Here is a 24,050-nt window from a genome sequence, read left to right as displayed (position 1 = left end):
AGGCGGTGGGGAAAAGGCTCTCTGCCAGACCCACTAGAGACTGCTAAGCACCGTCTAAGCTACTGCAGGAGTCAGGAGTGTGGACGCCTTGGAGCAGCCCCGAGCACTGGGAATCTCCGAGCACTCCACATGCCTACCTCTGCCTCCCTTCCCAGCTAGTCAGCCGCATTCATTCTGGTGGGTGGGAGGGACTGGCTGCAGGCTCCCTGGGGAACCTGGAATAGGATCCTCTGATCATGGTGCACGTTTAGGGGGTGGAAGGAAAAGAGCTGAGAATAATCAAAGCCTCAAGCAAAGGGATTCTATGCTAAAGGCTTCAATCCTGGTCCCCAGGGGTAAGCAATGGCAAAACTCCCACTGAGCTCTGGGGGACTAAGATTTGACCTGAAAGTAGCAGTGCCGTAGCAGGGCACTTTCCTGGGCCTCCAAAGCCGCTCCTGATAAGTCTTGGGTTCGGAGAGCTACCTTTCCCTGTTGCTGTCTGCCAGGGATTTGGGCCTGTCTGTGCCCTAGCCCAGGAGGGGAATGGGGGATCTATAATCTGATCAATCTGGATTGTAACTGGATAGTGATGAAATTCTGTGGCCAGAGCCAGGGGGATGGAGGTGGCCTCACTGGTTTGGCAGAGAGAATGGGCTCCATTAACCCCGAGGTTGGGGGAGGGTGAAGGAGGAAAACCTCTGCTGGTCCTCAGTGGCGTCATCTCCTGCATCCACGCAGGGTCAGCAGCAGAAAGGTTCCACGTAGTTGCCTGGGAAGAACCCCTCTGCCTCGCTGGTCACACCCTCGCACCAACCATCCGAGTGCTTCCGGGTCATGTAAATGACGGCCCCTTCTGGGAACGAGAGCTCGTTCTCCTTTTGCTGAGTGTAGGGGTAGAGGGTCACCACTGCAAGGCGAAGGAGGAGCTCAGAATGGGAAGGAAGGAAGGAAATGGAGCCAGGCTCATTGTGAAAATACATGGGTTGGGGTCTAAACCTGCACCCAGTCAGAAGGGACTGGCCGAGCTGCATCTCAGCCGAAAGGTGCTGGGGGAGAGAGTGAGAGGATGGGAGCAGGTCAGCTTCAATCAGGACTCTCTCCACAACGGGGTTTCCTGACCCAAAGCTGATTCGGGGGGAAGCTGTGAAAGGAGAGCGTTGCTCCACTCTGCAGTGGCAGAGACAGGCTCCAGAACTACAAATCATTAGCCCCAATAGAGCATTTTTCGTGCACAGATCCCCCTTACAGATGGGGAAACTGAAGTAGCGGGGGCTGTGGGGGGTGTGGTTTCCCCAAGTCCACACGCAGCAGGATAGTGGCAGAGCTGGGAAGGTTACCTAAGTCCCAGCCCTACCTACAGGACCATGCTGCCCCCTCTATCCATCAGGTGATGGCTCCCTAATTGACCCCGGCTCTTCAGCTTATGCTCAGAAGCACAGAGGGAGGGAGGGCGGAGGGGTATTAGCCCTTTGATCCCTTTACAAGCGATGAGCTAGGTCGCAGGCTACAATGTAACACACCACCAGGCTGTCAGTGCCCAAGGAATCTAATCAATAAATGAGACCAGGGGGTCGGCTGGTGAGCTGTAGCCCCCCTCCCATTCAGAAAGCTTTGCCCACCCCACTGCTGCAACCAAACGAAGCGGGGAGGGGGTCGGGGGGACAAGATACCTTTCTCCAAGTAGCTGTCTGGCGCCCACGCAGGTTCCTCTGTACCCAGGGGGGGAGGAGGAGGAGGAGGAGGGGCAAAATCTTCAAACTCTGTCAAGCTTGGAGGAGGCGGAGGGGGGGGCTCCAGGAAGTCGGCACCTGGGGAAAAATCCCCAAAGAATCACTAGGGGGATGAAGTCCTAATTGCAAACCAGGCCAAGCATTGCCAGCCGTGGTTGTTTTTATCTCAACTGTCCCTGTACTCGGTCCCTGTCTGGAAGCCCCGCCACCTGGCATCGCCTAACCGGGAAACTCGGCTTTCATTTAAAAAAACCCAGGGTGATTTGTGGGCGGTGGAGGACAGCTTGACAGCAGGGCCGCTTCAGCCTCCAACGCCAGAAATCAGAACGAACCCAAACAGGATTCATTTTCAAATCTGATGATTTTTAAGCTTATCAACTTGTGGGGGCCTGATTCATGATTTAGAAAAAAGCACAACACTTGGGGCTGGCCACCCTGCGACTGGAGCAGACAGATCAGTTAGGGAAGCCTCTTCCAGTGAATATCTGTTTTTCCTCCATAGAATAACTTCACTGGGGGTTTCAGAGTGGTAGCCGTGTTAGTCTGTATCCGCAAAAAGAACGAGGAGTCCTTGTGGCACCTTAGATTGACCCTATACAGAGAGCCAGCAGATGGCCTAGGCGCTACGTAGGTTCCACTTAAGCCTCCTATGTTAAGTGGTGCATGCACCTTATACAGCAGACAATTTCACCCTGTAAGTGGAGATTTGCTGAGGTCTTGGGGGCAACAGCTGAGCTCAGAGATTTGGGCAAAATTTCTGTTCAACAAATAATGGTGGGTTTTTTTCCAAACCAAAAAACTTTTTAAAATGAAACAAAACAAAAAAAGAATTTTCAGAGTCTTCCCGCTCTTTTTGTTACTGAATACAATAAGTGATGTCTATTTTGATTTTATTCTATTTTCTCCCACTTCTTTTTTTTTCTTCTTTATTTTGCCACTCAACTTTTACAGAACTTCCTCAGCGGGGGAAGGTTATTGCATGGCCAAAAGAAAAATGAAACTCAAACTCTGCCACTTTTACGTGCAAAAGCTGGGGCCATTTTGAAAAGTTACGGAGCGTAGTTTCAGGGGTTCATTTGCCTCTTGGGCCAGGCTGTCCCTTTCAAAAACGGCCCCAACTTTGGAAAAGTTTACAGAGTCACAATGAGAATAAAACCTAGAGATCACTCATTTCATTGCACGCGGTGGCAAAAAGAGGTGGGCACGGGGAAACCATTACGTTCCGACAATTCACAATTTTTCAGACACTTGTGGAAAAAAATTAATTGAAAAAACGGCTTTGATGCAAAATGGAAACAACTTCCATATTTCATTTTTTCTCCCCAAAATTGTTTTCTATCCTCTTTCAACCAGTTCTGCCTGTAACACCCCAGTGCTATGCTTGGCCACTGATGGTGCAAAGATCCCAGCACGGCTCAGCGTAGGGATGCCACGCTAGTTGCTAGCTGATAGGGAGCATTCGACCTGAGGATAAGCCGTGTCAAATACAAGCCCTACCTGGCATGGAGAATGGTGGAGGGACATCTGGGAGCGGCATCTCGAAACCGATGGGTGGTGGTTCGGGCATGTCTACAGGAGGCGGAGGGGGAGGGGGAGGCATTGTGTCTAGGTCCAATGGAGGAGGCACTGAGGGCGGCATAGGTTGTGCGACAGGCACCTTGGCACTGAAGTTGCCAGCTGCTCCACTGGAACTGTTGTGGGTATAAATGAGAGAGAGTGACATGGAGTCATATGTAACCAGACTCAAGGAGTGAATGCCAGCAGTCGAGCTAAAGCAGGGGGTGGGCAAATTATGGCCTGCGGAGGACGTCCAGCCCATCAGATGTTTTAATCCGGCCCTCGAGCTCCAGCCGGGAGGGGGTCGGGGGCTTGCCCCGCTCTGCGCGTGCCGTGGCTCCGTTCAGCTCCAGGAAGCGGCAGTATGCCCCCCGCCCTGGGCTCCTACACGAAGGGGCAGCCAGGGGGCTCTGCACGCTGCTCCCGCCCCAAGCACCACCCCCGCAGCTCCCATTGGCCAGGAACCACGGCCAATGGGAGCTGCAGGGGCAGCGCCTGCCGATGGGGCAGTGTGCAGAGCCTCCTGGCCGGCGCTGTGCCTCCACGTAGGAGCTGGAGGAGGGATGTGCCACTGCTTCCGGGAGCTGCGGGGGCAGCTCCTGCAGACGGGACAGCCGCAGAGCCGCCTGGCCGTGCCTCCGTGCAGGAACTGGAGGGGGAACATGCCGCTGCTGCCGGGAGCTGCTTGAGGTAAGCGCTGCCTGGAGCCTGCACCCCTGACCTCCTCCCGTGCCCCAGGGGCCGATTCCCCTCCTGCCCTTCAAACCCCTCGGTCCCAGCCCGGAGCACCCTCATGCACCCCAAACCCTTCATCCCCAGCCCCACCCCAGAACCCGCACCCTCCCCGCTCCCCCCCGCACCTCAACCCCCTGCTCCAGCCTGGAGCCCCCTCCCACACTCTGAACTCCTCATTTCTGGTCCCACCCCAGAGCCCACACTCCCAGCCGGAGCCCTCACCGAGCCCCCTCCCACACTGCAACCCCCAATTTCAAAAGCATTCATGGCCCACCATACAATTTCCATACCCAGATGTGGCCCTTGGGCCAAAAAGTTTACCCACCCCTGAGCTAAAGAGTAGTCTAGCCTTTCTGTGCTACCGGGTTATACTGAAAATCTGGCTCATTTCCTACCAGCCTCTCTGTGTAAAGGCACCTGCACCCAGTCAAGAGCCTGCCAAAGTGACCACAAAACTAGCTGCAATAGGTCTGAAACCTCCTCCCATTGCGTCCGAAAGAGGGACACCTGCCTGTGCTTGTGTGATTCTGTCTGCCAACTGGATTAGCTGCATCTGCAGATAAGGCGGGATTCAGAAAGGCAGCATTGCTGGGGCAAGGGGCGTAGAGAGGATGGCAGGAGAAGCCTGGGCGTAGTTTTCAAGATCACCAGGCAAGCGACTCTATGCCGAACTTTATTAAAGCACTTTGGGATCCTCCAATGGTCAAATTACCTGCTGCCGTGATTCAATGCATTCCAGATGCAAAGGACGGTTGGACTAAATTCCCAGTAAATAGCACCACTTTTCTCCTAGGGGGAGACACAGTCCAAGCAGGGCACCTGAACTACAGCTCCCATGAGGCACTGCGGGAGCACTTCTCAAGCAAAATACATTTTTCAGCAAGGGCAAAAAAGCCCAATTTCCAACCAGCTCCACTCATTTTGTCCCAGGTCAACGGGAAAAATATCGGGTGAGAAGCTGAATGAAACAGGAGCAGAGGAGCCCGAGAACTCAAATGGAAAACACACCCATACTAGGCACTACGTAGAATCAGTGACTATTCGGCCTCACTAGATGGATTAAAGCTGGTTGAGATATTTTGATCAAAACGTTTGTCCACTGAAAAATAGTGTTAGCGACAACATCGAAATGTTTCGCACAAAGAGTTTGGTTTTAAACAACATTTTTAATGAAAACATTCCAAACGAAAAGAAAAATGTTTTGTTTCATTTTGAATGACTCTTTTCATTTTCATTTTTGATTTCTGGAGTGTGGAATATTTGGTTTGTGTTTTCTTCTCTTTCTCCTTTTCCCATTTTACTTTTTTCCAGCAGAAAAGGAGAGAAATGGGAAGAAAGCCTCCCCTTCCCAACTGAAAACCCTGAAATATTTTGGTTTTCAAAAACTGAAATTATGAATAGAAAAAAAATGAAAGTTTTAGTTTCAAAATGTTTCTTGCTGGGAAAAAAAAAAACCCAAACCCTAAAATATGTTGTCAAAAAATTTCAAGTGAAAATGTTTTGGACTTTTTTGCAGGAATTTTTTTTTTTAAAGTCACTCGCTCCAATATAGACCATACACATGGTTCCCATCTGGTTAATCGAGCTTTTGTGTATGGGCGACTTCTCCTATCCCCAATTCACAGTGTTTGATCTATAGCTGGAAACCCACTTTTTCTAAACTTTCCTTGAGCAGTGGTTAAGGGGTGATTGGTTACACTCTATAAATTCCTACACGGGGAACAAATATTTAATAATGGGCTCCTCAATCTAGCAGAATGAGGTATTGCACGATGCAATGGATGGAAATTGAAACGAGACAAATTCAGACCAGAAATAAGGCATACATCTTTAACGGTGAGCGTAATTAACCACTGGAGCAATTTACCAAGGAGTGTGGTGGATTCTCCATCTCTGACCCTTTTAAAATCAAGATGGGATGTTTTTCTAACAGATCTGCTCTAGGAATGATTTTGGGGAAGTGCTATTGTAACCCACACACCTCCTGAGTGTGGTGCTGTGCCCCTCTAGTGGCACCGAGACCACTTAAGAGATTAATCAGTCTGCTACAGCCTTAGCTAAAGGCCATGTGGTTTTTAGCCCATGCAGTAGAGGCTGATGCATTTAGCTTCAGAGGTCCCAGGTTCCATCCCGCCCACAGACGACTGGGATCTGGTCACACTATCTCCTGTGCTACACAGGAGGTCAGATCCCAATGGTCCCTTCTGGCCTTGGAGTCTATGAGGCATGAAACAGACACGGTTTTTAACTAGAGAGAGGAACGAATGTTTCCCCAACGTTGCCAGGAGGTTCACTCAGCCCCACATTCCCCTCAAGTCTCCCAACCCCCGGCCAGGATGGCTGATGAGCTCTGGGAGCTTGGGCAAGCTACCTGAGGGATGTTAAAGACGATGTGGAGGAGGCCGCTGAGAGTTTGCCTTCCGGAACCACAGGCAGTTGAATGGGCTCTGGGATACGAGAGTTTTTCCTGCAGTCGGGACAGACACAAATACACAATCAGACCCCCAGTTCATCTTGGGGAAGAAACTCATTGCCCTTTCTCCGCTGAATGCAAGGCGTTTTTATTCTGAGTTTGGCCTGAAAGTATCAATGCCAGAGCTGCGGTGATTCGGTGTTAGATTGTCATGATGGTATAAAGAGAATCAGTGTGAGGCAGTGGGCAGATCCCTAGACTGGGACCCAGGAGACCTAGGTCCTATTCCCAGCTCTGGCACTGACCTGCTGGGTGACCTTGGGCAAGTCACTTCCCCCCTGTTTTCCCCTCGCACTTTTTGCCTGTCTAGTCTACTGAGGCAGGGACTGTGTCTCGCTATGCGCTTGTACAGCACCAAGCAAAACGGGATCCCAGTCTGCCCATAACAGTAACAGCAAATGGCCTTTTGCACAGAGCAGGGCCCCGTACAACCAGACAGCCAATGAAAAAATTAAACCGGCTTCCCAGAGATGGAAATCTTCACCTTAGATTAAAACTACTCCGTGCGCTTTCAGCCTGACAAATTGAGGCCCTGTGTTCGCCTCCACCCAGATCCAGCAAAGGCAGGGGCAATACAACCTCTCCCTTCCCCTGGACTCCACCTGGGTGCCTCACCCTGACACCCACGCCCTGCGGCCACGAGGAAACTGGCTGGTGACAGTTTTCTGCAACAAGCACCAACTTTACGGCAACTGATAGGGCTCTGGAGGGCCTGAGAAGGGAGGTCAGTCTCCAGGCCCATTCAATACGCTGGGTGGCTTAAAGGCAGTGGGCTACATTCATGAAGAATCCTAGGTGCCAAGCGAACTTTCACTGCAGAAACGTAGGTGCCGAGCAATGCTGGTCAGTTAGAGTGCAGGGGCAGTCGGGCAGGGGGTTATGAATCCTAAAGTGCCTAAGCCCTTTCGTGAATGTAGCCCAGCGTGTCCTTTACAAACAGTTCTTCCCCAAAACGCTACAGCTGCACTAATAGCACAGCTGGAGGAAGATTTTCCAATGTTTGGAAATGCTGATTTGGCAAAAATCAAAATGTTGCTCTGGGGACGTTCTGCTGTTGTCAACATTTCCCACAGAAAATTATCGAAACCTTTTTGTTTCGATGCAGTTGAAACATTTCATCTTGTATCTGATGATGTATTTTATAGTTACTCTGTAATCGCCTACGCAGAACGTTTTGATAAGGTCTAAATGGAATTTTTCCTGAAATGAAATATTCTGGAATATCGTCTCGCAAAAGAGTCCAAGGTTTCTACTTTGTCATCCCGATTCAGAATGAAACTAAATTTTGAAATCTCAGCATTTCCCCTGGGACAGGAACGTGGTCTGTGATGGGGGCTCCTAGGTGCTACACCAATACAAATAATAATCCTTTCATTTTTGGCCAGCTCAGCTGCAAGGCTTGTGGCTATGTCTGGACTAGTATTATTTTGGTCACACTCTAGTCAGGGCACATTTATAAACGGCTTACAAAGGGTTAATGCTATAAGCATGTTACTGACGTGAGTAGAATCTGTTATAGATGGGCATATGCAGGCCAGTAGGTGTTTCAGAGGGTGATAAGCCATGGCTAAAAGCAACCTCCTGACCGATTGGACTCTACAACAAATGATCAATCATTTAGTAAAACATCTATCAATTTTTAATTAACCCTTTCTAGACCCTGTATAAATGGAACCTTACTGTGAAAAGCGTGACCATTATTTGCATAAGGGGCAGTCTCGGGCAGATGTTGAACCTTCGGGGGCTGATCTGAAAGGTTTATTTTCCAGTGGGGAGGGGGGAATCTTGCCACCTCTTTATCAGGCTTGTGTCTCATTTAGGACAGGATGGTGGGCGGAAAGTAGGGCAGTGGGACTGCCAGGAGCAAGTGCAAGAGAGTGGTGCCATCTCACCCCATGGTGCCCATAGACTGTCCAGATGATATCTTGGATCCTTTCCGAGTCAAGGTTCCCGTTCGTGACAACTGCGTGCTCTGGTCCTACAGCCAGGGAAGAAGAGAGAAAGAATCAATGTCCGCCTAGAGAGAACGAACCCTAAGAAGCTTGTTTACAAAGACTCACCAACCCAGGGGGTTACCCACAGAGAGGCATGGCTGTGTGTGACCAAGAGCATTCGGATTCTTAAGCCTTGTCGAAATTAGGGATATTTGCACTGGATACGAGTGCAAACCCATAACGCAGACACACTGCATTGGTGCAAAACATGGAGATTTTTCCAGTGCGACTGGCCCAGGTAATTTACCAGTTGCAGTGGTATAGCTGTGGCAGTGCAAAAAACCCTCCAGTGCTGCCAGGGGCCTGAGAGAGAAGCAAATTAATTTGTGCCCCCTGTTAATGATGAGCCAGGGTGCTCGCAACAGTCTCCACTTCTAGATTACACAGACAACAAGGCCTTGCTGATGTAAGCCAGGTCTGAATGAATTCTCCCCTGACAGCTAGCTGGGAGGGGGAGAAACTTCAGGAGCAAACCGTATTTACATGAACACACCCACTCTGGCTTAGATATCCAGCGGATAAAGCAGGGTTGCTCAAAGTGATCAATTTTGGCTGGTGTTGGGGTACAAATTGCGTTAGTACTGAATGCAGGGGTAGTGAAATGCTGTTACCAATGTTGTTGTCATTATTGTATGAATAAAGGGGAGCAGAACTGTGCTTAACCTGTCCCAAATGAGGGGGTCCACCCTCAGTTGAAAGGACCTCGTTACGCCAGGGGCTCGAATGCCAGAGCCCTGGGAAAGTAAGAGGGGTGGGGACAGGTGTCCCAGCCAGGAGGTGTAGATGCTCTCTAAGGGTCCTGTCTGGTTTAACCTGTTCCTCCACACTGTTCAATGATAGAGCTAAACAGGCTTCATTAGGAACCTCTGTGATATGTTAAAGTGCTCAAATGAGAGCTGAAATCACCTGACATGGGGCAGTGTTTCTGCCCAACCTGCAAAGAGCTGAAAATTACTAAGAGACTGAGCTGCAGAGGTCACAGCAGAAGAGGCGGGTGGCAGCAGAAGGTGGCTGACAGTCAACTGGCGAACGAGTGGGCTGGTGAGGCAGTGAGCAGAACGAGCAGCTGACGAGGCAATAAGCAGCTGGTGAGGAACCGCGACTGGCGGGGCAGCCAGGCAGCAAGGAGCCACGGCTGGCAGGGCGGCCCGGTGGCATGGAAGAGTGACTGGCAGGGCGGGCAGCCAGCCAGAGCAAGTGCAAGCAAGGTGCCTTCTTCCCCAGGTGGGAGGTGAATTCACACAGACGCACCTCTGAACCCTGGGCCCTCGCTGACCAAGGACAACCACTGTGAGTGGGGTATGGTGGGGGAGCAGAGAGGGGCACAGAAAAGGAACGTTTGGTTGTAGAACTCAAGAACATGAGGCGGAAGGCACTGCCCCACGCACTCTGGGGTGGGGGTCCTGCTCACAGTTTTATGATTATGAATCCTGCTTGTGGCATTCTCCCTAACTAATGTCGGGTGACTTCCCTCCTTTCATTAAACGTTTCTTTTCTGTGCTTGCAAGTGGGGAAGTATTGCCTCCCAGAGGCGCCCAGGGGTGGTGTGCAATTTTCCCAGGTCACTGCGTGGGGGCTCGAGCCCATTTTGTGTTGTATTGTTGAAAAGGAACCCCTCGATATTGAACCCGGCCATGGTTGCTGCTGGCTCCACCTGGCAGAAGGGTTACACTGATAATACTAATGCTTTGTATTTCCTGCATCTTTCATCAGAGGAATATCGACAGTGTGATGCTCTGCGCTGCTCTGTCCAATGTTGATAACAGTCAGCTGTGTGGGTGTGTGCTGGCCTGGCTCTGCGCAGATAGCTGGCACCGCAGACCCCGAGGAAAACCCCAATGACCACAGACTTTGATAAGGTACGAAGGCACCCGGCCAGGTTTATTGCCAAACGAAACACAATCTCTAGCTCCCCAGATCAGATGTCTACAGTTCTGCTAGTACAGATGTGCTCCCTGACAATGGACCGGCTCAGTCAGTGGCGGGACTTACCACTGCCCCCTAGGCCAGACCAAGACAACCCCTCAGAGGTCCATTTTTTTATACAGGTACAAACGAGTTACACATCACTCCTAACGTATTGAGGTACAACCCCTCTACGTGTCAAGGTGCCGCCTATTACCTTGTACATGTTGGTTGGAACAAAACAACTCTATCCATCATATTATCCTTTTAACCCTGTCTTTAGGATGGGTCAGCATGTTCCTGTTATCTGAGGGGGAATGTGCTTGTGCTGGAGTGTTCTGGTACCATCCTGACAAGTGTTTACATCACTTGTGCCCAGTTCCTTTTAGGTATGTATGTTTTTGCAGCATCAGCCCTCTTCATGCCAGATTCTGTGAGCAGGGCCTGCCTCTTGCTCACAGCTTAACTTTGTTTTATATCAGCAAAGTCTTGACCATTACTTTAGCTCAGGCCTTAGGCCTCATACCAGGCCTCTGATACAAGGACTACAAAGCATTTTACAAACTTTCATGAATTCTCCAACCATCCCATGCCACCTTCTGAGGGGCAGGTGTAAAGTGCTTGGCCAAGGCCACACAATAAGCCATGGCAAAGCCGGTGGTATAGGCTGGGTTAAACCTCTATGGCGCTAGTGGGTGTAACCACTGCCCTTCATTTAAGATACGGTTAAGCTCCTTTATAGCATCCCCCACCCAAAACACAGGCACACGCAAGTCTGCCCTGGAATTCGAACTATGTGGGCAGAGGGCTTTGCTGGTGATCTTCTGGGGTAAGGGTGGGTGTGTATGTGAGAGATAGAGAGAGATGAGACAAGGAGAGAAAGCACACAGAAACAGACAGAGCTATGCGCACAGCCTGGACAAGTACAGTGGGGTGCTGGCTAAAAGAGGCTTGGGGTTGTAATCAAAGAAACTATCTCCAGTTGTTTGGTTCCTCTGGTGTTCATGGTATCAGGACTTTGTAACTACACAAGATTGCATCAAAGGGCACCTGCCTCCCGCTGGAACAGCCTGTAAGACCCCAATTTGTGGCTAGCTACTTGGGTCAGAAGGGGTGGCACTGGAAAGGGGCTCCAGGAGTTGTGATTTCCAGCTCTCTCTCATAGCCAGCATGCTATGCTGTCAGCCAGAGCTGGGAATGGAACCCATCCACAACTCCTGCAATCCTGCTCTAGCTAGCAGACTGTACTCCCTTGCTCAGGATCCCAGACTTCCAGCTCCCTGATCTAACCAATACACCCTACTCCCTCCCAGAGTTTGACATAGGAGTCCTGTCTCACAGGGCTCCCGCTACCCCACGCTGCCGAGGGAATCCAGAGAGTCCTGCCATGGCTACACAGATGTAAAGTAAGTTATACGGACAGCGACAGCATCTTTCCAGTGCGAATGCTGCCCCCCTTTAACTGTCACAACCCACTGTCACAACTCGACCTGGCAGCGCCAGTAATAGCATGAAGTCTTTTTTCCCCTGTTACCAACAGGCAAAACATCCTAAAATATTAATATGCATTTCAGAATTGCCACTCTCCTCGCTCTGCATCGCTGCATGTTTCTTTTGTACCCTGCCAGCACCGTGTGCTAGATCAAAACGAAACAGGACACGCTGTCAATCCACTGAGGAAGTTACACAGCTGCAGCTGTTAGGAGACACATGGTGAGAGAAACAAGGCCAGCAAGCCAATGCACCACTGGTGAGAAGACTCTCGGGAAAGACGCCCCTTCAAATGGTGAGCATTGGCACTTCCTTTGCCAGGCACTTCTCCAGAGGAACAGAGCCCAAACTTCCTAACGCTGGGCTGGTAGTGTCCTACACCTTGTTACACACGAACGCAAAGGGCTGGGTTTCCCCTGGGATGACTCTACTAAGCCCGTGGAGCAACCGCAGGGGCAAATCTGACCTCTTGATCTGTTCAGACTCTTGTTCACTTTCTCGGGACATTCCTACTGAGTAAGGCACTAGGGTATTTCTGCCCCCGCTGCCCCGTATTAGTGTGTGGCTCCTCGTATAAAGTGTTGTGCCTGCTGGAGAGCAGCAGGATGAGTTTATCTGAGAGGCTCAGGAGGAAGATGTCAGAGTAGAAAGATTTTCCTGTCACTTGGCCTGAGGGTCTAGACTAAAACAAGCAGGCCAAGCAGCTTGTCCCGAAGCCGGGACTGGATGGCTCAAGCAGTCGGGATACAGAGCCAGTGGCCTCCGGGTTCGAATAAAGCCCATGTTCATAGTGAGCAACCAAAAGCTGTTTGCATCCAAGAGCTGTTCAGGGCCCGGACTGCTGGGTCTCAGCCCAGCAGCATCTATGCAATCAGCAGAAAGTGGCTCCCTCAGCAGAGAGCCAAACTAACAGGATCGAGAGGCATGAGCTGAGGCCAGGGTGGAGGAAGGCTGGGCCACCATATTGACCAGCTTGGGTACATGGCTACACATCTTTCTGTGGCTAGCCAGGCTGGAAAGCCGTGCAGCCAGTGTCTGTCACCAGTGCCACATTCACCTGCCCTTTAAAATAGTTAAAGGGAAAAATAATGCAAACCAGACAAGCCCAAACGCTAAGAAAAACCCTCCTACTCCGGTAAACGCAGCAGTTTACTAGGGGCCAGGGGCCAAGAGAACATTACCCCACAGGCTACCAGAATTAGCAGGAAAGGAATGGATCAGAACCATTAAGCAGCTGATCTAAAGTCAATGGGTGGGGGAGGGTCTTTCCATTGACTTCAATGGCTTTTGGATCAGGCCTTAAGGAACAGACGGTCACATGAATTCACGTACTGCCGGCAGGTGCTGATGCTTTGACAAGATGGCCATCGGCGTCGCACGGGGAGCTGAGCACGTCGGAAGATCTAGCTTTTATTTAGCTCCCTCGACGGAAGCGAAGCTCATTGGGAAAAAGTCTCAAATCTGCCATGTACAAAATAGTACTGAGAAAGTCCTTCAGAGCAAGGGGGCTGATCACTTAGCCACAGGGAGCAGCAGAAAGCCTGCAAGAGCTGGGTGGAGGAAGCAGCCCTCGGAGCTGTGGTGAGCACGCTGCTGAGAAAGCGGGGGCGATCGTGGGAAAAGCGAGCCCGAGCAGACAACTTCCCGTGTCTGCATTAAGCCAACCGTGGCAGTTTCGATCTCGGGTGGTTACGGTCGTCTCAGATTGCTGGGCACCTAGCTGATGAAACCCTCACGCATGGGGATTTTATTTTTTCTTTTTGGTTTCTTAAAGGTGATTCACAAAGGAGAAAAAAAAAATAGGGCTTGTTGTGGCACTTTTGCTGCTTTCAGAAGAAATACCTGAAGGGATTCAGGCATCCTCTCCCCTGGAGAGCTCGCTGGGCGACTGGAGAACTGAGAGGATCATAACACTACAAATACCAAGGGAGCAACATCAGAGTCGCCAAGAGAAGAAAGGATTTTTAGTCGGTGTCTCAAAAACAGCAACAACAAAGTGCATAATGGCTATTGAATCGAAAACCTGGGGGAGCAAAGTTCCTTGGTAAGAACTCAGCATCCCTTCCCGACTCCGTTCAGGGATGAGAAAGCCATGCACACATCTCTGACGCATCCAAGAAGTTCTCCATCAAAAACAGGGAAGGCAAAAAAAAAAAAAAAAAATAAGCAGCAGCAGAAAGACACCCTTGCAGATCATTTTACTGGGGGCACAAATCCATTTTCTTTTTCTTTGGCAAATCATCTTTACCAGCAGAGTCTGAGCAATACGTGCCGGGGAGACAGCAATGCAGCACCCAGAGAGATGTAGAGGATGGGTTGCCCAGTGGTTAGGCCAAATAGCAGATCACGCCAACACCACCTTTACCCCTTCCACTCTGGCTCCAGCTCCTGCCAAGGCTTCCATCTCTCATCAAGCTCTGCTCTTGTTCCTTTCAAAGAGGAAGAGGAGGACTGGACTGTGGCTCACCAGAGGACTCTAGCTGCCCACAAAGGAAGCGCTTAGAGACGCTGTGTCTGTCTGCCTGTCTCTGCGTGAGTCATCAGAACTCCTGGTGTGTCTCACATACACCCACGCAACCCCACCAAACTCACGAAGGTTGTCCAAGTGGTGAGGGCAGGATTTGGACTCTAGTGTTTTCTACAGCAATTTTCTTGTGACTGGATTGTAATGTCTGGGTAAAATCCCTTCCATCCCTTTTATTGGGACTCTGGAATGGCTGACTTAGAGGCAGACATCGCAAGATCCATCCCAGGTTTTATACAAGACCCTACTTCAAATTGGGATTGGACGCTTTGGGATTGGGATTGTTGCATCATCTGGATCAGCAGCAATGTTGGCTGCATTCAGGGAGGTGTGTGGGCTAGTGGCTAGAGCAGGGCTCCAGGAGAATTCTGGATTCTTTTCCCACTTCTGCCACTGACTCACTTTGCGGCCCCGGGCAACTCACTTCACCTTGCTATGCCTCAGGTCCTCCACCTGTTGTGGTGGGATAATAATTCCCTACCTTGCAGGAGTGTTTGAAGGGTTAGTTAATGTCTGTAAAACATGGTGGAGCCTCTTGAATCAAAGGGGAAAGTTACATACTCTGAGTGCACCATAACACTTCAACTAGCAGAAGAAGGTCTAGCATGACCCAAGGGCTGGAAGCTGAAGCTAGACAAATTAAGACTGGAAATGAGGCATACATTTTTAACTGTGAGAGTTATTAACCATTGGAAGAATTTACCAAGGGTCATAGTGGATTCTCCATCCCTGGCAATTTTTAAATCAAGTTTAGATGTTTTTCTACAAGAAAATCCTCCAGGAATGATTTTGGGGCAGTTCTCTGGCCTGTGCTCTACAGGACGTCAGACTAGATGAATCTATGAAGAGGGAATTCAGTGAAGCTGAGAGCTCTTTACCTTAGTCCAATAGGCCAAGACTTTCAGAGGCGACGCGCGAGTCGGAGTGCCTGACTTGCCAGACGTTGAGGACGGCTGATTTTCACAGGGCCAGGCGCTCAGCACTTTCTAAACCCGGCCTTTTCAGGTGTGTCAAGTTGGGCCCCCAAAGAAAAATTGGAGGACCTCAAACAAAATTAATACTTTCAAACCGACGACCATACTCTTCTACGGCCGGGTTGGATTATTGTGCTCATCGAGCAGCCTGGCCGGTGTAGCACACATCACAGAATCTCACCCAGAGATTCCTCCAGTGCGATTAGTCTTCCCTGCGATGTAAGCAACACCATCAATCCCAATAACTGCCAACTGAACTAGCGCCTCTCTCGTTATTGAGCCTGAGTGTGGTCACTTCAAGCTCCCCTTGACCTGGGACACAGCAGGCTGGATTTCACCTGGGGTTTATTCTGACCTTTATCCCATGACCGACGCCATCCAGGATGCTGAAGTTGAGGGGTTTCCTGTAGTAAGCTTCCAGGGGTTCCTGGTATGTTGGATAGATGATTTTCTGGTAGTGGGGGGGCCTCTTGCAGACTGTCAGCGTTCCAATCTCCCGACGAGCCACTTTCTCCTTGTGCACGTCCACCATCTTTAGAGAGAGACAATCGTCACCCGTCACCTTCCCCGCCAGGGTCTTTCCTCTTGGAGGAACCTCAAACCCCTGTCGTTATCCCACTAAGAGGCATGAGTTTCTACATCTGAAATTTGTGGGGCTCCAGAAGCACTCTTCCCACTAAACGAGAGGCTCTTGTGTGGAGACCACAGGCCTGGGAACCAGGACTCCTGGGGCCTCTTCCCAGCTCTGCAATGGTCCTTAAGTCCCAAGCCCTCTCAGTGCCTCAGTTTCTCCATCTATAAAGTTGGGGGTTGAGGGGGTAGGGAAGGGTTGCTGCCTCCCAGGGAGGGGTGGTGAAACTTAATGAGGGCCTGCTCCTGAACTCCGTGGTACAGTTCCCACACTTTAATGCTGCAGGATCAGGCATGTGGGGGCAGATGCTCAGCTGAGGTAAATGGACACAGTTCCATTGACCTCAATGGAGCTACACCAATTTACACCTGCTGATGATCTGGCCCTTCACGTTCAGAAAGTCCTTTGAGAGCCTCACTCAAGACAAGCAAAGGCCCCAGCTCTTTGCAGCATTTAATCCATTCCTCTGCAGTTTCCTGAGCAGGTTTCCCCCCCCCCCCCCCAATTATTATTCTCCAGCTAACAGGAAAGTTACCAGGCAACTTTCACGCACAGGAAAAGGGCTGGCTGTGACTGAACGCTCGACACGCATCCGTAGACTCCAGGAGGATAAGGATGGGGGTGGGGAGCAGTCAGATACACACGGTCTTGCTGGGCAGAGAGTCAAACCCTTCAGTCAGCTATGGGGCCGTCTTTCCTTTGCGGTAAGGGACGGCCCACACGAAGTTAGCAGCTCGCTATCCTCTGTGTCAAACTGAACAGGGCTCCTGGGAGCAATTCCTGCAGGGCTTTCCCGCTTGTGGGGCCAAGGGGTCTTCGTGACACTTGCCTGCGTTGCAGGGTGTGCACATGGGCTCGAAAACTGCTCTCGCTTAAGTCCCAGCACAGGATTCTCAGGAGGTGCAGAGCACCCACGACTCCATTCAAACTCAGTGGGAGCTGCAAGCGGTCAGCCCCGCCCCCTGTGAAAATCAGGCCCCACTGTGTCCCCAAAGGGATCTGGGGCAATCGCCAATTATTCTTCATGCTATGACAGCACCTAAGTGGCTTGATCAGGGATGACAGCCTCATTGTGCTCGGCCCACATATACAGAGGACGGCTGTAGCCCCATCAATAGGAGTGACTACAGGCTATAATTATGGAGTGGGGCACGTACAGTAGAAATCCCCCACATGCCGGTATCAAACCCCGCTTGAGCCAACAGCAGGATTTCAACCCCAGACTTTCAGCACTGAAAACACGAGCCTCTACCACATGAGCTAAAGGAGCGCTTTCATCAGCTGCCAATATAAACCTCTTCTGTGGACCAACCCCTAGCCTGGCGTCAAAGAGCCACATGTTTGGCGTGGCCCACCTGTGTGCAGCACAGAAGTCAGAGGCAGCGGAGGAGGAGTCGGAGAGTATGTCTCCGCTGCAATCAGAGGTGCGATGATCTAGCTGGCTCGTGTCACAAGTGAAGCTGTGGCAGCATGGGCATGTACTCGAGCGGTTAGCCCATGCGGCTGCGGATTCTTTGCTGTTATTCACCATCTAGATCAAAGCTAGCTCGGGGATGTCTACACGTGCTGTAGTATAGATGTACCCAGGGCGAACCACCCCCATTGTCTCTATGCATTTCCCACCCACCTGCGCAACGCAGCAGATGTTGGCTTCCACCTGGTGGAGTTCACTTGCATGCAGGTCCAACAGTTGGAGGACGTTGCTGGCTAGATTGCTGATCTGGTATGCGACGCTAGCCAAGGACTGGGCACTGTAAGCCATGGTCTCCTCCAGGGCTTTCCTCTTGTCTGTTGCCTGGAACAGAAAAAAAAAATGTTTGGGAGTCACCCTGGCCAGACTCTGACACCATCGTGATGGAGCAATACAAGAACCCAACCGAACGGGAGAGCCAGGAGACCTGTGTGGTCTCAGTGTCCGTAGGCTTCTCTGTCATTCTACCACTATAATCTTTAAGACGTTTTGGACTGGAGAGGCTCAGGGACTCGGGACTTGGATACCGGCCCTTTGGTATCTAGGCCAACAGTTCTGGTGTCTCGATCGAGGAGGCCAGTTTTCGTTTACATGGGAATGAAGAGCTGGTGTAAGGTACAGGAGTGACCGCTCTGAAGACTACTTGCCCTGGGGATAAACACAGCATGGGTAGCGTCAGTGCAGACTCCTTCTCCTCCCTGTACTATCCCCAGCTAACATGCCTAGATGCTGCTCTGAAGAAACTGCCCTCTATCTCCATGGGCCATTTGTTCCTGGCTTCTCCACTAAGACAGCCAACAAGGGGGCCAAATGTGACATAGACACTTGGACCTAGGAACTAATCTACGACCACCAACTGCATTCACACAGCCCACCAATCAGCCTTCAGCTGTCAGTGGTGTAAGACTGGATAGTGTCTATGTGAACCACTGCCCTTTGCTGGATGGATCAGAACTGTTCAGCTGTATGTGTCATAAGCCCTCTACTGTCATGGAACATAAGAACGGCCATACTGGGTCAGACCAAAGGTCCATCTAACCCAGTATCCTGTCTTCCGACAGTGGCCAATGCCAGGTGCCCCAGAGGGAATGAACAGAACAGGTAATCATCAAGTGATCCATTCCCTGTCGTCCATTCCCAGCTTCTGGCAAACAGAGGCTAGGGACACCATCCCTGCCCATCCTGGCTAATAGCTATTGATGGACCTATCCTCCATGAATTTATCTAGTTCTTTTTTGAACCCTGTTATAGTCTTGGCCTTCACAACATCCTCTGGCAAGGAGTTCCACTGTTTGACTGGGCATTGTGTGAAAAAATACTTCCTTTTGTTTGTTTTAAACCTGCTGCCTATTAATTTCATTTGGTGACCCCTAGTTCTTGTGTTATGAGAAGTAAATAACACTTCCTTATTTACTTTCTCCACACCAGTCATGTTTTTATAAACCTCAATCATATCCCCCCTTAGTCATCTCTTTTCCAAGCTGAAAAGTCCTAGCCTCTTTAATCTCTCCTCATATGGGACCTGTTCCAAACCCATAATCATTTTAGTTGCCCTTTTCTGAACTTTTTCTAATGCCAGTATATCTTTTTTGAGGGGAGATGACCACATCTGCAACAGTATTCAAGATGTGGGCGTACCATTAATTTATATAGAGGCAATAGGATATTTTCTGTCTTATTATCAATCCCTTTCTTAATGATTCCCAACATTCTGTTTGCTTCTTTGACGCCGCTGCACATGGAGTGGATGTTTTCAGAGACCGATCCACAGTGACTCCAAGATCTCTTTCTTGAGTGGTAACTGCTAATTTAGACCCCATCATTTAATATGTGTAGTTGGGATTGTGTTTTCCAATGTACATTACTTTGCACATGGAAATTCCCCTTTAGTTCAAAGGTTAAATGCCTGCTTGTTTTGGAGCAGGAAAATGCCATGTTCTATCCCCACCATCACTTTGAAGTTCTGAGAGGCCAGAGTTTGAGACAACAATGAACTCCTAAGCAGCCTTGGCTTTGTTACAATGATTTTCAACCAGGGCCAGAGGCAGAGCTGAAAGGTCCCATCGCCCAGCCCCAGCTCACTAGCGTGATTCCTTTTACAGAGAGCAAACCGGGTGGTGTCCCTGGTCAATTAGACCCCGAGGAGGATAGTTTATTGCTGGCAAGGGGTGGGGCTCTCAGGAAGCAGAGCCAACTGACTGTGCGAAGGAGCCTTTAGAGACGACGTCTTTTAATTGGTGTCGGGCTTAATTTTAAGATGTTTCCTTCTGCTTTCCAAATGCATCAAACTTCCTTCAGCTGCGTCAACAGAACAAGAGCAGGTCACTGACACTCATTACTCAGGGACACTTGTCTCTGCCTGAAACTACACCACCATTTCCCTCCAGCCCCACCCTGGCCTTGACAGGAGGATAAAGGCAGCTGTTAATCCCTTTTCGTCGGTATTGTATCCGTGCTGGTCCCAGGATATTAGAGAGACAAGGCGGGTGAGGGAATATCTTCTACGGCACCAACTTCTGGTGGTGAAAGAGACAAGCTTTCGAGCTACACCCACCTTCCCAGACCTGAAGAAGAGCTCTGTGGAGCCTGACAGCTTGTCTCTTTCACCACCAGAAGTTGGTGCCATAAAAGATATTCCCTTGCTCGCCTTGCCTTGCTGTTACTCCAGACAGGGACGCCAGGGTGTTCTCACTTGGGAAGCGGAAACAAAACACCTAGGCTACGTCTACACTACGGCCTACGTCGGCAAAACTTATGTCGCACAGGGGTGTGAATATTCCACCGACATAAACGTTTGTGTGCACAGCGCTATGTCAGCAGGAGAGCTTCTCCTGCTGACATAGCTACCGCCGCTCGTGGAGGTGGGTTTTTTTATGCTGACAGGAGAGCTCTCTCCTGTCGGCATAGAGCGTCTTCACCAGGCGCACAGCAGCTGTACGCGGTACAGCTGTGCCGCTGTATGTATAGACATGGCCCTAGAATCCTGCACCCCCAGCCCGGGACGTGCTGGAAATGGGTCTTCCGTTCCAGATGACCTGTGTGGAAATGAATGAAGACTTGATGCAAAGGGCTCTGCGGTCAATGGTGAGTCTCCCATTGACTTTAATGGGCTTTGGATCAGGCTGTAAAACCCCCATCTTCTGTGGGAACTGAAGGGAACAAACCAAGAGTCTTAGGTAGGCTACAGCACTGTTTGCCTGTTGCTGTGTGACTGCAAGCTGTCCTCTTCTCAAGCTAAGCAGGGTCAGGTAAGCTTAGTTCTTAGATGCAATCCTCTCGGGAAACCCTCAGCAGTGCTAGCCATGTGGTAGATAACGTTCTCTGAGTCAGTGCGTCCTCACGGTGTTAGCACACCTCTGCCCCAGGTGCTGATTTTCACAGAAGATACAAAACCAAGCTGCTGGCCATCTGTGGTCATTCAAGATTCACTTCAGTCATTGCTGTTTTCACAACAGCACAAGTGCTACCCTTGGTGTCCTGCCCAAATTCCAGTTCGAACAATTACATTCTGTGTATTGAAATTCCACCTCTATTTTCAACTGGACACATTGTGATACTTCTCTTTGTGCCCTGAATGGTTGTGTGGTGCCATCTGTGTTCCACCCCAGAAGTGGCTGCATTTAAGAGTGACTAGTTTAATCCCTCACACCAAGAGTTTGTACAGCCCTTTAGAATCCATATGGACCAAAGGTGGTTAAGACACACTGGACTTTGACTCCGCACACCAGGATTCAAATCTTGCTTCTGCCACAGACTCCCTGTATCTCAGTTCCCCACCTATAAAATGAGGATAATGCTCCCCTTGTTTATTTGGATTTAACTGCTTTGGTAGAGCACCCCTCAACAAAGAGCCCTGATTTCAGCTGAGGCCTCTAGATGCTACCACAATGCAAAGGAAATAAGCCTAGATACCAAGATCGTTCTCCACTCCCATCTGGAGAAGGGAAGGAGGTGGGTTTTAATTCCCAGGTTGCACATGGAAGGGAATAACGCTGCAATTTCTTCAATGAAGCAGTCACAGAAGAAGACAGCTGCTCACTCAAGAACTATCACTGACACATTGTGGCAGTGACTAAGCCAGAAACTGCAAAGCTGAGGCTGCCGCTTGCGGCTCTTGGGGTTCTGCTATTTCACAGGTGCGTGAGCTGAGCACAGAGCTTCAGCTTTTACCTCTGCGTTTCCTGACACGTGATTTTTGGTGTCACCACGTGGAACAATCTCCTCCCCGCCCCCACTGTATGTGAATAATTGGTCACTCTTCGCCTTTAAAAACCTATCTAGAAATTATTAGGGTTGATCTAGTCTTTATCGCTATATAGTACAGCACTTATACTTACAGACCATCAGGGTGGGCTTGTCATTAAGACTGGATGTAGAGACAGAAGATCCAGGTTCAATCCCCAGCTCTGCCACCCACGGACCCCGTGACCTTGGGCACGTCACTTCACCTACCTGTACCTTAGTTCCCCATCAGTAAATGGGGGTAACACTTTCTACTTAGCTAAGCTCATTGAGCTCTAAAGTGGAAAAGTGCTATATATATATATATATATATATTATTATTGTGCTAGGCGCTGTGCAAACACACAGGGCTTGTCTTCGCTATGGAAAAAGGTTTGTCCTTCACTCGAGTTAGCTAGTGCAAGATAGAAGCCTAGTGAAGAGCAGGCAGACGCTAGGTTCACAGACATTTGCAGGTCAAGTTAAAGACCAGACTCCCCAGGGGCTGAATTTGAGTTAAGAACACAACTTTCCCCCCTGTGCCCCACCACAGTGAAGACATGGTCTCTCTGCACCTCGGAGCTTACAATCTAAGGACACAAGACACAGTAGATGGAGTGGTTTCTCTAAGATGACTGAGACCAGAATCCAGGTCTTCCAAGTTCCAGCCCAGTGCGCTAGTCACTGGACCATACTGTCTCTCCAAAGGTAACATGATTTTCTTTCCTTCTCTTTTTACTCTGCACAGACAGCCCCATCTGATCCTTTGCATAAGAGCGTCCGAAGTTTTCATACCCCTAACAGCATGCCCAAGATCTCTGCACCTACAGCATCATGCTTCTGCCCCTCCTGGGCACATGCCCAATCAACCTAGGGGAAGCCCACCACATGCCCAGCACACACTCTCCCCAGTCCCTGAATGCCTGCTGCAGCGCCATGGAGCTCAGCATGATGTGCTGGGGCCAGAGAGCACACACCTACCTGCATGTAGTTATTCTCACAGTAGTCGGCCACTTTGTGAAGTTTGCTGTAATTCTCCCTCAGGACTTGCCTGGCAGAGGGGATTTCAGTCTGCTGAAGTTTCTGCAATTCAGACATGCTGCTGCTTTGCTCTGTTCCCACTTCCTTCTCTGCGAGAGCTGCTGTCCTAGCCTGGTGTTTTGAACCTTGCAGCTCTCAGACACGCTGGTGCAGTCATTGGCTGGGGAGGAGCTCAGTCACGCTTCAACTGCCTTCACCAGCAGTGAACCTTTTCCTTTGCATCTCACAGAGAGAACTGAGGACCTCTGTCATCTGCCTCAGATTCACTATGCACTGGTCACTTGCTCAGCCACCCTGGGGGTTAATTCAAAGAGACCCGACTTCCAGCTCCTAACCACCCTTGGTTCCTTGCATCCCAGCCCCTGACCTGGAGGCTGACTGATACAAAGAGAAACCAAGGCGATCGGAATAACTCAGGAAACTTCGGAATTGCCAGGAGAGGAAACTATTATTTTAGCCCTGGGTCTGTTTACTGATTGCTCCAAATGGGTTCCCACGTTCTGTAGGACAGAGGAATTGCAACACGAACTGGGCTGCAGCAAGGGGGAAACTGGTGTCAAACCATTGGTCTGATCCTCTTGGGGAATGGGTGGATGGAAGAGGAGCAACGGAGACAGGGATATGGAGCCACCATGGGAAGCTCTGGGGACCAGGCGAGAGAAAAGCAGCAGCAATAAAGGATGTGAGTCATGTTCCCGCTGGCAGAAAAGTAAGTGGGCGATGGAAAAAGAAGCATTTCCAAGAAGAACCCAGCAGCTAGGGAGCTAAACTATCAGGCAACAGCAGGCTCCTTAGGCATCGACTCGTGTCCCACTCCTGCCATCTGCTTGAGGTGTTTGTTCCTATGTTCATAGCCGAACGTGGGTGCCATGCTTGGTGCTCTCTACAGCTGCAGCTCCTCCGTAGAGCATCGAGGGGGTCAAATCCTGGCCTTACTGAAACCAGTGAGTGGGGAGTTAGAGACGAATGCAATACAGCAGTGGGGTTCCTCATATTCAGCGGGACCAAGGTTTCCAGGAGAGACGGGCCTGAACCAACCCCTCAGATCGAAACAGCCCTGAACTTGGGCAGTTCAAAACCCAACATCTGGCTCAGATATTTGTGCCATGGGCTCAGCTCTGCTTTCCACAGAACATGCAGGGCCTGGCATCACTCCACATGCTACATAGCAGTTGTCCCTTCACTCAGTCATAAACAAAGCTTTAACCTGGTTATGGGCCAGTCTACACTATAATGTGCAACAATGGGGCTCTTCCATTCCAGCCCCCCTGTGCTGCGCTGCCACTTTATCTCCCTAGCTGGAGATTCTCACAATGTGAGC

At 50.3% G+C, this 24,050-nt stretch overlaps 1 protein-coding gene across 1 annotated transcript; it reads right to left on the bottom strand.

Moving 5' to 3' along the window:
- Window positions 1-722: 722 nt before the first annotated feature.
- ABI3 (ABI family member 3) lies at window positions 723-22,814 on the bottom strand. Its single transcript, XM_065422652.1, has 8 exons — window positions 22,670-22,814; window positions 17,624-17,791; window positions 15,721-15,897; window positions 8,370-8,455; window positions 6,376-6,471; window positions 3,210-3,403; window positions 1,653-1,790; window positions 723-889 (listed from the first exon to the last, which is right to left on the bottom strand). The coding sequence occupies exons 1-8, from the start codon at window positions 22,784-22,786 to the stop codon at window positions 723-725; spliced, it is 1,143 nt and encodes a 380-aa protein (XP_065278724.1). The 5' UTR covers window positions 22,787-22,814.
- Between the last annotated feature and the right edge of the window lie 1,236 nt (window positions 22,815-24,050).

This window comes from Emys orbicularis, chromosome 25, assembly GCF_028017835.1.
Source record: "Emys orbicularis isolate rEmyOrb1 chromosome 25, rEmyOrb1.hap1, whole genome shotgun sequence".
NCBI classification, from domain to species: domain Eukaryota; kingdom Metazoa; phylum Chordata; order Testudines; family Emydidae; genus Emys; species Emys orbicularis.
This window is presented reverse-complemented; position numbering and strand designations above follow the sequence as displayed.